Raw genomic sequence first — 14,951 nt, forward strand, 5'->3', positions numbered from 1 at the left:
TTTGTAATTAGTTTTATAGGCTCAAGTTTTAGGTATAAAGAGTTACACTTCTGTGAAAATGATTAAGTCCCACAAGTAAATAATTGGTAAAGTTTACAGTCAACCTCTCCTACCACCTTGCCTTATTTATTTGACTAACTTTATGAAACCAACTAATATAAGCATAGGAAATCTTAAGCAACTGTCAAAAGCAAATTTATTTGTCCATAAAAGAAAAGAAGAAAATGTAAAATTATACTGACTATTCTATCTGCACCTCAATCAAAAGCAAAGTAATTTTCCTGTTTCAACATGCTAACATATTAAAGAACGTAAACAAGAAAAGGTCATTATCATTGTACCATACTTACTTCCAACCTTGTCAGCCTATGAGTGAAACTTCATAACAATGAAGTACTATGATTCTAAACATCCAAGTCAAACATGTCATATTAATCCCACTTTATGTTAACTTTGTATTAACACTTCTTGTTGTTATCAATATTACTTTTAATTTAGCTGCTATGTAAAAACACTATGCTAGGCACTTCACAGACATTATCTCTAAACCCCACCTTGAATGGTAGCAATTGTTAGTACCATTTTATAAATGAGGACTCTGGCTTCAAGAGTTACAAGTCTAGCCTAAAATTTCACATTCAATAAATGTGGAAGCTGGAATCTGAACTGAAGGTCAAAGTCCATTTTCCTTTCATGATACCAAATCACAACCTCACTTCTGTTTAAATAACGCCCTTATGTACTAATTTAAAAATAAATATTTTAAAATATTACCTTTCTACAAATTCTCAAAATGTACTTCCAGTAATAATTTATTTCTGAAGTAACCATTAAAATAAACAAAAGTTCCTTTTTTGTTTTTTGTTAAAATATATGTAGTGTAAATTTGATATAAAACTATCACGAGATAAAATAATTTTTTCTTCTATAAACAACAAAGAAGAAACAAACCTGTGTAGTCTTTCCAGACCCAGTTTCTCCTACAATCAAAACTACTTTATTTTCCTTAATTACTTTAACAATTACTTCTTGTTTCTCAAACACTGGCAGAGACTGCCTGAAAGAATCAAATTCAGATTCTCCTCTTTTCACTGGAATCTGAGGTATGCCATTGTTGAGTCGCCCACTTGTCTTGCACATTTCCCGGTTTTCTTTGAAAATGAATAAGAGAACAAAAAAATTTATGATCAACAATAAAAGGAGTTAAAAAACAAAAATAAGTAATTTCTAATGTAATTCCTTTCAAGTGCTTCTTCTCTACTCAGTCTAAAGTTAAAAAGCAATGCCTCAGCTGTTGTACTGCCACACAATATTCTTAGAGAATATGTTACACATTTTTATATCAATTAGAAGTCAAATTACCCAGAAGTATTTCTGGTGCACAATGTTTAAAAATGAACAAAAATCAATCATTTAAAAATCATTAAAAATAAAACCCAATTTTGATGTCCTAAAATAATTTTCAGCCTTGTTTCTATCAATTATAACACAGAAAATTATAATTTTAGAGTAGGAAACAATGTATATTATACTTATAAATTCTGTTACATACAATATGAAAACATATGAAAAATTAAAAACCCTCTATGTTTAAAGTTAGCATATAAGATTATGTGATCAAACAGAATAATATGTGTAAATATAAGGTCCTAATGCTTAACAAATCTCCTAATTGTGCATTTTAGTCAACATCTACATTTAAGCAGATAGGAATACAAAAGGCATGATGTGTTTTATACTCTTCACATAACTCAAAATATTTTTATGTGCATGTATTTTTAAAACTCCTTGATAGCTAGTGCCATGCATTTCTACATTCTGCAAACATACTTCACCAACAGAAATTATGCAGATTCTTTCACTGGAGATAATAAAAGAAATAACTTTCTCATTAGAGAAGTTATTTTTCCAAATAGTAAAATTACTTCATTTTATAACCTAAATATATTTATTTATCTACCTTTGAGCAAGTTAATGTACTGAAGACTCTGTCCTGTCTCTTCCCAGAAGCTAAAGTCCCAATTCAAAATCCCACTCATTAGTGTGTCACAGCAGCATAATATAGGAAAGTTCAGACTTTGGAGTCACATCCCAGCTTTGTGGTTTACTGGCTGGTTGAGTGGCCTTGAACAAATTTAACTTCTCTGAGCCCCAGTTTCTTTACCTGTGAAATAGGGGAAATTCTTACCTTGCAAGGGTTGCTATGAGGCTCTATGTAGAGTTTAGTATACTGTCTAGCACACAATAAGTGCTCAATAAATGTTTAGCTATTACTGTAACACTTTACAAAAAACCCTGTCTAACTTAATGACATGCCTTAACACTGCATTTCATTCCAAAATCTTCACAACTCTTAATCATTTCTAACCAACTATTCAAATTGAGAAATCATATTCCACGTTAGTTTTTAAAAATAAATTTTAAGTGGAAAAAGAACAGTCAAGAAATAATAGGATAAACAAGGAAGCTCCCCAGAAAATACATACCAGCTTCAACTGCAAACACATTTCCTCTTTCTGTTTTAGGCAGAAGTTCAGTACGCTCTTTATTGGTGACAGGAAATCTTTGAATTAGGCTCCTAACAGCATGTTTTGTATTATGAGTCAAATTACAGGTCATCATTGCATGAGCTGTTTCTGATCCATCTTTCTTCTTCACAGTTAGGTATCTATTTGCTCCCTTTCTGAATATTAATAAAAATCATTTATTTACTATATATAGTCAATTTGTTCACATATGATGTATGGCTACTTAGAAAACATGTCTCAAGCAAAACACTGAAAAAGATCGAAATGGGATAAGATGCTGGAAATCCCAGAAAATTCAGTAAAGAGGAATTTAATGCTAAAGTGGCCACAAGACCATTTTCAATTAAAATTTCAAAATGCTGCAAATCCAATTTTAAATCAGCAAAAAAAAAAGCTTACTTACCCTTAAGTGTTAAAGTTTGTCTTAGCAGGCTTCATGGTGGATGAAACATCACCAGTTAATACATGCTGGGAAACATATACAGGGAGAAAATCAATTTGAACAATAGAATCTAAAATTGATAATGAAAACATTATGGTGGTCCAATTATAACAGTGGTCCAGACTAATATATTCCATTGAATGTTTCTCCAGTATGCTGGTAATGTCACACTCCCATGAAAACCTGTTAAGAAAGCCAAGTTTAGTGGTTGGACCAAAAAAACATAAATCAGCACTACTGATTAGTATCTTCAGATGTATACTGGGGAAAAAAAAAAAGGAAGTTTTTCAAAGCTTCTGACTCTAGCCTTCAATTATAAGGTAATGATGATTTATAACTGTTCTCAAGTTACCTGATGTAGGTATATTTACTTCTTTAAATGGTCCTTATTATGTCTTTGATGACTTCTGTAGCTTCAGGAGTACTAAGTACAATGTTATACTCACAGGAAGTCCTCAAATGTATTTTGAATGATTTAATAATACATGTCTATAATCTAGTACAATGTAGTACTGTAAAGAGCTTGGGTTATGAAAGCACACAGACTTGGATTTGAATCCTATCTCTACCACCTACTAGCTGTGGGACCACAAGCAAATTATTTAATAGCTCTGAGCCTAAGATGATGATGATAATAATAATAATAATAATAAGACCTGCCTCAAAGGACTCTTCATATGATTAAATAAGATAATGCATGTAAAGGGCAGTATCTGCTACAAAGTACACACTAAATAAATGAAAGCTATTATTATAATTATAGCCAGGAAAAAATATCATTTCTTGTACCAAAAAAAGTTACACAAAACATTTCATAAAATGTTTTGCCATTGGTTAATGCCACCATCATATTATAGAAATGAGCAACAAAGCCACAAATACAATGAAAATTATATATATAATTTTACTAATTCTAAATTAAATTTTAGAATTTTCCTAATTCCTAAATCTAATTTAAATATTTTCAACAATATCTTTACTATAAGAGTGACATGAAACTGAAGATTAACCTATACAGCTTTAGCTATCTAAGTCTTCTAAGTGAGGCTTTCAATTTACCAAGATTTTTAATTTCTGGAAACTCCTCAATGAATTATACCCTTTCTATATGCCATCATCTACTCCTGGACAAGTGCTTAGTGATGCTTAAATGATGGCATAAAGATGAGCTTATTAAAATTTAACTGATCTAGAAATTTTAGTCATTTCCATGGCAAATCAGAATTATTGGATTCTAGAGATGTTCTCTGTAGTAGGTTCTTTTCCCATGGACCTTTCTGAAACTTCAGTACAGTCATGATAGACTCAATCATTCATTCCCCTTCTGTTCCATGTACTTCATAAAATTTTAACTATAGAAGGCCAGAAGTGTGCTGAAATGAGCACTAGAGCAACAGTCAGGAGGCTTGTGTTCAGCTAGTAATGATCTTTCAATTAACTAGCTATGTAATCAAAAATAAATCATTTTACTTCTCTGACACAGAATTTTAAAACCTCTAATATTTCTATCCGCTCCAAGATGCTTTAATTTTCTCAAAAATCATCTCAGGAAAGTTTTGCTATATTTCACCTTTAATTTTCTTTTATTCATTCATTCAATCATTCATCATATATTGATTACCTACTGTATGCCAGGCACTATGCTAGAAGCTATGATTACAAAGTTGAGGAAAATATATTCTTTCCTCAATAAGTTCACAACTAAAATAATGGGTCAGATTGAAACTTTCCTAACATAGGTTGCCTAATAATAATTCAGCATTAATCTATAACAATAACTCATACTAAGCAAGTGTGAGTACTTAGTCATTACCATTTACAATTTACTAAATTCAATTTGAACCCAGATGGTGGGACAGAAAGAGAATATCAACTTGATAGTTTTTATGTTTTAGTAAAAAAATTCTACTATTAATGCTATTAGGCTATTAGGGCTCACTCCTACCCCATTCAGCACCACAGTGACACTGATATATAATTTAAAAATTAGTGAAATTTTGGCAAAATATTCACCTCATTATTGTGTGGATGAAAACATTCAATATAGTAGAGTTGTCCTACTATGTAAACTAACACACTGAAGTCTCCCCATCATGCTTTCATTCCAAGGTAACCAACACTATAATTTGATGAATATCTAGTACTTCCCTTTACACAGCAAAATTGACTAGAAACTACCTGTACAACATGGAAAAGATGCTAGATAAATGAACTTCACAAGAATTTTTTAAAATAATAACATGTAAGCCCTATATGCCATATTTAAGTATAAAAGTAAATGGCCTAAAAATACAGATAAGAACATCATAACTTCTAACTTTCAAAGGGAAAAGTAATCATGCATGTTATAATGCAGTAATGACATTTAAATAGCTTCTTCTTTTTAAAGAAAAATGATGATACAACTAATCAAATTTGACGCAATTTTAGTATTAATAAATGTTTCATTTACACAGAATGTTACTGAGTAATCTACCTCAAATACAACCATACACCTTGCTATTCCCCACTTTACAAACCTGAGAACAGTTAAAATCTGCTAAAGAGCCAAAATGTGAAATCACTGCTTAAAAAGCTCACAGCCGCCAAGGAGCTAATGCCTCTAAAAACATAATACACATTTGTTTGATGTCTAGTATATACTTAATTTCATATCCCTTTAATTTATACTTCCACTAAGCAGACAGATGCAAAGATCTAACTCCAAACCATTTTCTCCTCAATACTGTAATACAAAATTACAAATTTATTAAAGTTTGAATCATACAAATTTGTGTTTTATGATTACCTAGAAAATAATAAACCAAACGAGTTAATTTTGTCACTAAACACAATTATTTTCAAGTAATGCTACGTTTGTGGTAAATTTTTTTCTTTTTGTGACTTAATGGACAATAAGCAACTTAGAGATGAGCCTTATCCAGTATCTCTGTTTTAACTCCTCGCAGTTCCTAAAACACTGCTATGAACTCACTGTGAAAAACAAAAATTAATTAGCTAAACATTAACTATGTCTGATTGCTGGCTCTGCCACCTGCTAGCTGTGTGATCTTGGGAAAACTATTTAATTCTCTATGCTCGAATTGCCTCATCTGTTATACAAGCACCAGGTATTGAAAAAATAGAACCTACCATACAAGGCTGTTGTGAGGATCAAATAATCTACTTAAAGCACCTAGCACAATGCCTGTTGCACAAGAGCACTTAATAAATGTTAGCTACTGTTACTATTATTACTGCACATTGTAGGGGTTTATTTAATGGATATCCAAAACGTCACTAACAGGGTTCATCACTTTTAACCCATTTTCTGTTTTAGCTAGGGGAAGAGAGGTGGAGTGCAGTATGCAGTCTTCCATGGCAGGAGGTGAGGGAGGCAGTAACTCAGGTCTGAAAGGGGGTCTTGTTGTAGGGTAAAGCCTCCTGGTCAGGCTGAGTAGAATACCTGGATACCTATTAAGCAGCACCTTCAGCAATCACAGGATAAAAAACCTGTACTTGGAAAACCTGCTTTCATACACTTTATATTTTCTCTTTCCACAAGTTTTTAACAAAGTTCATCTTGTAAATTTATTTTTGTCTAACTTGGACTAAGAAGAATAGGAAACAATTTTGTTTTATTCATGAACAAATTAAAACTCAAAAAAGTGTGCTCTTAGAACCAAAACACAGTGACATAGGTTGAGGAAAACAGAACAAATTACAAGGAGGTGAAATCTTGGGTATGGGAAAACTTGACTGGAATTGTCTAAGAAAACGTTAGGATATAGTGAAGAACACAAAATGGGGGTGTTACTCCAACAAGAGTATTTTTACCAAAAGATGAGCAGTTATAAAGAAAATAATCAATTCAAAGTAAATTCAACTCTCTAAGAGGAGATGAAAAACAAAATCCAACACACGTGGCTTCATTTTGAAAGAAAGGAGATTTAAAAAAATTTTTAAAGTTATCAGAAAAAAAAAAACTGTAAATTATCACACAGTAAGTCTGGAATCTGTTTTTAAAAACCTTGTAAGAAACTCAAAATAAACTACGGGACCACAGAATCTTAACCAACACATAGAGATTAACTCCTTCATTTTTTACATTTAAGAAAACGGGCCTTTAAAGTTAAGGGACATGACCAAAGCTAAAGAACAAAGCAGTGAGAGACTGGGATTAGAATCCAGGTTTCTTGCCCTTTCCTCCACACCTGTCAAATAGGTATTATGGAATCATAATACCAGGCACAAAAAAAAAAACCCACACAACAGAAAGACTAACTTAACAATTATTAACTAACTTAACTATCCTAAATTAACAAAGTTAATTCTAGGAGGTTAAAAATAAAAGATCTTTACTCAAGAGTGAACAGAAAAACCCATACAAGTCAGGTACAAATTCTCATATAAATGAAAAGAAAGGATTTAAGAAATATATTCAAAGTGATTTAGTTCTTTATGTATGTAAAAAGAAGGAAAGGCATTTGAAAATGACAAGGACCACTAGAAAAACATTGTACTAAGTTTGCTCAGAGATAAACAGGGATTGGGAAAGAGCTAGGACATTTACTAAGAAGAGGGTTTATGGAGCACTAGATATAGGGAGTAGGGATGAGATAACAGGTGGGGTTGCCTTGATTCCCTTAGCATCTCTTTCCTGTTTCCTCTTTCTGTCTCTTCAATGTTTCTTCATCCCCCTTTTTTTGTCCTGATAACTTGCTCTCCCCTTCCCCCCCAAACTTTTTTTCCTCTCTGGACCATCCTTTAAAGGATCATGCTACTGAACAAAAGTAGAGGTAGTCTAGTCCAATGGACTGCTTTTCTAAGAGTAATTTCTAAAGGTCATTTCCAAGTTCACTGTTTAGGATTAAAAACCCATGTAACCACAGAAATGATGTAGCTGCAGAACAGTGTGTTTATAACAGATATTTTTTAGTGCAGGCCCACAATCTCTTATCTACTACCCTTAAATCCAAACAGCTCTGAAAAGTGGCAGACTTCTGTAAGTCTGCAGCAACTTCATTTGGCAGCAAAGCCTGGTTAAATTAACATGAAGCTATTTATGATCTTTATTTACCTTAGTGTGAACAGTCATACATTTTTCAGCAAGAAATATAACATACTGCTAATATACCCTATTGCCTTTCTGAAATCTGAAAATCTGCATCTCAAAACATATTTGGGGGCTTCCCTGGTGGCTCAGTGGTTGAGAGTCCGCCTGCCGATGCAGGGGACACGGGTTCATGCCCTGGTCCGGGAAGATCCCACATGCCACGGAGCGGCTGGGCCCGTGAGCCATGGCCACTGAGCCTGTGCGTCCGGAGCCTGTGCTCCGCAATGGGAGAGGCCACAACAGTGAAAGGCCCACATACCGCAAAAACAAAAAACAAACAAACAAAAAACATATTTGGCCCAGGCCCTTTTGGATAAAGGATTGTGGCCCTGCACCTTATTTTTATTTTCAAGCGCAATATTTTACCTATCCAGATGACTATAATATGGGTGGAACCTCCCAGGATGCCAACACTGGTTTTAGTGATGTTCAAAGTGCACATGCACCTAAGCTACATCCCTTGTCTCAGTCAGTAACTGTATCATCACTATGGTGGACATTCATATGCAAGACATTCCAACCTCAGCTATTTTCACCTTAGGACCTTCTATTTAGTTATTAATATATTTACTTAATTAAGGCTTTGTTTTCCCTCTTCTTAACCTAAAAGCTGGAAGCTGAAATTTCATCTTCTTTTCCCCCAATCTCAGTGGTTCTCAACCAGGAGCAATTTTGCTTCCAGGGAAGATTTTGGAAATGTCTAAAGACATTTTTGGTTGTCACAACTGGGGGTGGAAGTGTTACTGGCATGTAGTGGGCTAGGTATGCTACTAAACATCCTACAATGCACAAAACAGCCCTCCACAATAAAGAATTATCCAGTCCAAAACGTCAATAACACCAATACTAAGAACTCTATATCAATACCATCATTCTTATTCCCAAAATGAAATAACTCCACAGAATCTTAGAGTTCTTCAATATGGATGGCTCAAATGACTTTTCCCCACTATGGATAAGTGATCTTCAAAAAATATATGTTTGCTCTTGTTCAGTTTTATTTAATCAGTTCTAATCATCAGATTCGTGACTTGGTATGAAAAGAAACAACAAGCATGTGTTCTAGAAGCATACCATTATAGTACAGTAGCATTAAAAGAGATAAGTTCTGTAAATAATTGTACTTATTATTTTTAGTCCATCCATTCTTCAAGAAAAAAGTTTTGGTTTCCATACAAGAAGAGAATACCTTTCTCAATGCAATCAACTTCAACTTTTAAACCATTCTCTTTACATCTTAAAATTTACCTTCTTCTCCCACTCTCCCCCAATCAGGGAAAACAAAAAAGGGGGACAGTAAGAAAAGCAAAGAGCTGAGTTTGGTACAGACATGAATCAGATCATCTACACACAATATAATTAAGGACGTGAATCTAATTAAAGCAGTAATAACTATTTAGTCAAAAACATTTCTCTTTTTCGGTAAATAATTTTTTCAATTAAGAAAACCTGTCAGCTTACCCTTTACTTTTAGAAACCAAACCAAGAGACTGACTCAATCGATGAATAAAGGCTCTTTCCGTACTGGTCAAAGAAGAAGGAAATTCCATTTCTGCATGGAAAAAAACACAAAGCATCATTTGTGGATCGGCAATTTTCCTTCAAGGTACTTCAATACACATATATTTATAAAATATGAAAAATCATAAAACATATAATCAAATTATCATATTTTATGTGAAAAGTTGATATAAGCATTCCTAGGAGATACTGTGGGTTTGATTCCAGACCCTTGTAATAAAGCGAATATCATAATAAAGCAAGTCATACAAATTTTTTTGGTTTCCAGGGCCTATGTTGGTTTGTTGGTTTCCAGGGCCTATGTTATGTTGACACTACACTGTAGCCTATTAAGTGTGCAATAGCATTATGTCTTAAACAACAACGTACACACATTAATTTAAAAATCCTTTATTGATAAAAATGCTAACCATCATCTGACAACATGGAATTGCCACAAACCTTCAATTTGTAAAAAAAAACCACAGTATTTGCAAAGCACAATAAAGTGAAGTGCAATAATGAGATATGCCTGTACTAATTAACCACTGAATGTCTACCAGAATTCTGATATTAATAACATTTAAACCTAAATGTGATAAAGGACCCTGATGTTCACCGAAGATTAGTCCTCTTACTTGTGCTGAAATCTTGAGCTCCTGATGAACATATTTTACTATCTTAACTTACTTGCTTAACCAACAAAATGTTTATTTCCTTCAAGGATGAGGTATGCTCAAGTATTACGAATGCTCAGCATCAGATTCCATTGTCTTTGCCTTCAAAAACTGCATAGAATCCCTATTTCACTGTCTCAGACTGGATATGATGCTGTATATTTCTGGGGATTCACCTCTGTTTAATGAAAGTTCAGAATCACTCTGTCCAGGTCCTTTTTTGGGGGAGAGGGAAGGACTCTAAGCTTCCAGAACAAGGGGTCCTCTACTTAGAGCAGCAAATCAGAATGAGCTCTCAGTATACTGTACTGATCACAGGCCGGCTGCTGGTTGTGCACTGTGTGACCCAAGACAAGTAGCTTTCCAACCTTAAGAGGGATGGAAGACGTTTCGTCTAACAGAACGAGTTTTTGTTTTTTTGTTTTTTTTAAGTGTTTAGAGTGATACTTCCGGGATGTAAACAAAGCACTACATATTGCCACTGCATTTATTCGTCTGATTTCCTTCTGCTCCTCTACTTCCGAAACTCAAACTAAACGTACCTCGAGTAAGGTTACCACCACCTCCTTTAAAAAAGAAAAAAGAAAAAAAAAGTAGGGGCTTAACAATACCTAAAAGTTGTGGCAAAGCTACCGAAAGGCCTCTCTCTCCCTGGGGAAAGAAATGCCTCCTGCAGTTGAGCAGCCTGATTTTCGTGCCTTCGGACGCCAGGCAAATGCCCCGTAACCCGGCTGATCCGCAGGATGCCACGGGGCTCTTCACATCCCCGGGCAAGGCTCACAACTCTGGCCCCAGCCCCGCGCCCGCCTCGCCCGGACCCGGTGGACCGCCCCCGTCTCCCCTCCCTCCGGTGAGGCAGCCCCTTCCCACGAGGGGCCGGGCTTCCGGGAGGTGGGGCAGCCGGCGGGGTCCCTGTCGGGAACCTCACCTCTCTGGTCCCCGTATCGGAAGCGCTCCAGAGCGATATTGACCGCGATCTTCACCTCCTCGTCTATACGAATGTCCTTCAGCCCCTTGGCCCGGCCGCCGCCCGCAGGGCCACACGGCGCCGGGCCGCTGTCGCCGCCCCCTCCAGGAGCAAACGGCCGCTGGGAGACGCTGCTCGGCCTGGACATGGCCCTGAGGAGATGTTCTCGCGGTACAGCGGCCAGGCCTGCTGGCTGACGGCCAACGACAGGGAAGGTGGGCCTCGGGGGCCTTTGCCGGGGCCAAACGGCTCCACAGGCTACCTGCGCTGGATCGGGCTCACAGGAAAGCCCCCGCTCTCCACAACAGCCGATGAGGCGCCGGCGGCACTAGAACCCCCGCCGGGCGGAGAGCGCGGGCGTGATGACGTCACCGGGCCGGCGCCGGTGACCTCAGCACGTAGACTGTCCCTGGCGCCCTGCGCGCTGCGCCCAAATGAGCTGGTTCTCCCGGTCGTCTCCTGTCCCCACGCACCACCCCTCCACCCCGTCCTGAGGGGCTCTTGTTCAACCACTTATTCAGTCGCTCGCTATTTGGTTAAATCATTAATTCATTCAGTAAGCATGTGTGGGCTTCTACTATGTGCCCTAGATACACATTGGGGAACCAGACAGAAAGGGCTCCTGCCTTCGTGGAGTTTACATTCTAGTGGGGGTAGAGTTGCCAGATTTAGTAAACAAAAATAAAGGATGCCCAGTTTATTGGAATTTCAGATAAGGAACACAATTTCAGTATAGGTATTTCCCATGCAATATTTGGGAGCACACAGAGTAAAGAATTATTCGGTACCTGAAATGCAAATTCAACTGAGTGGCCTTATTTTATCTGGCAACTCTATATGGGAATAACAGACAGTAGACAAAAAAAATGATTAAAGGTAGTTGTAAGTGCTATGAGAGATGATGGAATAGGAAGATGCAACCCTTTAGTTTGGGATGTCAAGGAAGATTATGAGAATGTCCATTTGCTTGTATACAATTCCACTAACATAAACCTCAACCCAGCCACCCTAATTGCTTCCACTCTAGTCTTCCTATTATCCATTCTCCAGAAAGCAACTAGTGATCTTTTTAAAAACACAGTTGGCTTTCAGTATCTTTGGGTTCCTTACCCACTACTTCAACCAACCACTAAACCAAAAAACAAAAAAAAATTTTTTTTAATTCCAGAAAGTTCCAAAGAGCAAAACTTGAATTTACTGTGCACTGCAACTATTTACATAGTATTTACATTGCATTAGGTATTATAAGTAATTTAGAGATTATTTTAAGTACATAAGAGGATGTGTATAGGTTATATACAAATATTACTGCCATTTTATACAAGGGACTTGAACATCCTTGCATTTTGGTATCCTCAAGGGGTCCTGGAACCAATCCCCACAGATAGAGAGACAACTGTACAAGCCAAGTAGGTTAACACCCCTACACAAAGCACTCCAATGGCTCCCCATTGCAACTATAAAACACCCTCAATTCCTTACCATGACCCTGAAGACCCTGCCTAATCTGGCCTCTGTCTACCTCGCACCATTCTCATCCTCACAGTGCTCAAATGCCCTAATTTCTTTCTGTCCCTTGAACACACCAAGCTTATTACCATCAGGGGAACTTTCCACTTGCACAGTTTTCTCCTGCACATGACAATCTTCCTCCTAGTACTTCACATGGATGCCTCTTTCTCCTCATATAAACCAGGATTCCATCCCTTACCTAGATAGGCTCTCCCACATCAACCCATTATCATTTACCACTGTTTTAAATTATTTTGTTTATTTATATATTTATTATTTGCTCTTTACACTATAACATAAGCTTTTTAGGAGCAGGAACCTTATCTTGTTTGTCACTGTTTCATCAGTAGCTAGAACTGTATGGTCATACAATAAATATTTATTGGTTTTCCATATTGTAGAATCTGGAATTAAGATTTGTCATCTCTATCCTCTGAAAACTTTCTTCATAATCCTTGGGATCCTAATCAATTTGATTGGCTACTAGAAAGAGTTCTGAATAAGCAGAAATAAGTCCTGTGTCCTGGTCCTGGCATGGTTACCAGTGAACTGTGTGAACATTTTCTACTATGTTGATCCTAATTTCCTTAGCTGTTTGTAATAATGCCTGCCATTTATTAAGTGCCCAGGGGCACTGTCTTTATTTTTCCAATCCTCACAAAACCATATGAAGTAGTTATATTACCTCATGATACAAATGAGTAAACAGGCTGGATGAGGTTAAAAACTGGTCCAAGGCCATGCTAGTGATAATTAATGAGGTAATGGAAAATAAGCCCAGCTGATCATGAGGCCCAGCTTCATTCCAGGACAGATCATAAATAGAAGATAATACCTGGATGCACCAAATATATTGTGATAAAACTGAAAACATTTTATGTGGGGTCAGACACATATTGCTTTCAATTTCACTCGATAACCTCTTTGTTCCACACTTTATTGGCTCCATCATTTATTAGCTTTGTGACTTGACTACTTACTTTGCCTTCTGAGCTTCTGGTTTCCCATCTGTAAAATGGGTATATTTAATATTCATTTTATAGTATTGTGAATTTGACATAATATGTAAGTATTACGCATTGATCTAATGTGTGCTTCTTCTTTCCTTCTTTCCTTTATTTTGGAATAAATGCCGAAATATTTGTATTCCTAGTACCTAGTAAACATATGGAATATGTTCATTGAAATAAAAGAGAATATTTACTTAAGTTACATAGCAGTAAATTATAAAGTCAATCAGATTCTACATTATCTAATGTTTTTGCATACTCTTAGAAATTTCTGGTGCTTAGGGTGAACACTGCAATTCTACTTTTTACATGTGCTTCAGAAAAAAATTAAAAATAAGGAGATGCAGTAGGGTGAGGAGAATGAATGCCCCTAAGTTTCTCCCTCAGGAGAATGTTCAAAAGAACTCAGATATGAAGAGGGAGAACCTGTCTATTTGTGGAGCCCTCTCCTGGAAACCACTTTCTGGGACCTTCTGAAGAGAAGAAAACATCAAAAAAACTACTGACAAAAAAAATTTATCACTAAATATTTACTGTTTCCATTTTATTAAAGAATCTAGTTTTTAAAGCTTAGGCCAAATGTATGTTTACATGTAGTCGAAGAACAATTAGACACATTTTTCTCTACATTAACAGTATATTTACACTCCACAAAATAATGACTTTACTTTCCCCATGGCACACTTAGTACTTTGTAAATATAATACTTTGTCTCTCACTGATATTTTTCTTTAAAATCTTCACCACCAAAATCCCGGTAATCACTGAATCTGGGTAATGAGTATAAGAGTTCTCTTTATACCATTCTCTTTACTTTGGAACATGTTTGAAAATGTTGATAATTTTTTAAAAAGTCTTTCCAGCTCCAACAGGTATCAAGTTAATAAACCTACATCACATGTAGGACAGGTTAAGAGAGTAAAAATTGCTTTAAGAAATGCAACCACTTTGTTTGAATAGATCATCTGAAAGCAGTCAACTTCATCCAAAAGGAGTCAACTTCAGCAACAGCTCCAGAAGAAAGACCAGCCTGGTAACCTCTGGTTGAGGAATAACGTTTAAGAATAATGCTTTCAAATGTTTTGAGGATTTTTCTGTCATGCTTATTTTGGCAAACTGGCTCAAGGCTAACACTAGAAGGGAAGGGGGCTACATGATTAAAAGGAGATTGTATTAGTCAGCTCAGGCTGCCAAGACAAAATACCACAGGCTGAGGCTTA

General features: G+C 36.2%; 1 protein-coding gene across 2 annotated transcripts in view; it reads right to left on the reverse strand.

The window, feature by feature from the left end:
* YTHDC2 (YTH N6-methyladenosine RNA binding protein C2) overlaps positions 1-11,658 on the reverse strand; it is a 71,029-nt gene extending 59,371 nt beyond the window's left edge. Inside the window, exons 1-4 of one of the 2 annotated variants that reach the window (XM_082621907.1) lie at positions 11,171-11,658; positions 9,527-9,617; positions 2,487-2,683; positions 952-1,151 (exon numbers count right to left, since the gene is read on the reverse strand). In XM_082621907.1, the coding sequence (XP_082478033.1) occupies positions 952-1,151; positions 2,487-2,683; positions 9,527-9,617; positions 11,171-11,357 (675 nt within the window). In that variant the 5' untranslated portion in view covers positions 11,358-11,658. The remainder of the gene's footprint in view (positions 1-951; positions 1,152-2,486; positions 2,684-9,526; positions 9,618-11,170) is intronic. The other variant, XM_082621906.1, reaches the window with a different exon arrangement.
* Positions 11,659-14,951: the final 3,293 nt, after the last annotated feature.

Source organism: Mesoplodon mirus (assembly GCF_964341445.2).
Source record: "Mesoplodon mirus genome assembly, chromosome: 5".
Taxonomy (NCBI): Eukaryota; Metazoa; Chordata; class Mammalia; order Artiodactyla; family Ziphiidae; genus Mesoplodon; species Mesoplodon mirus.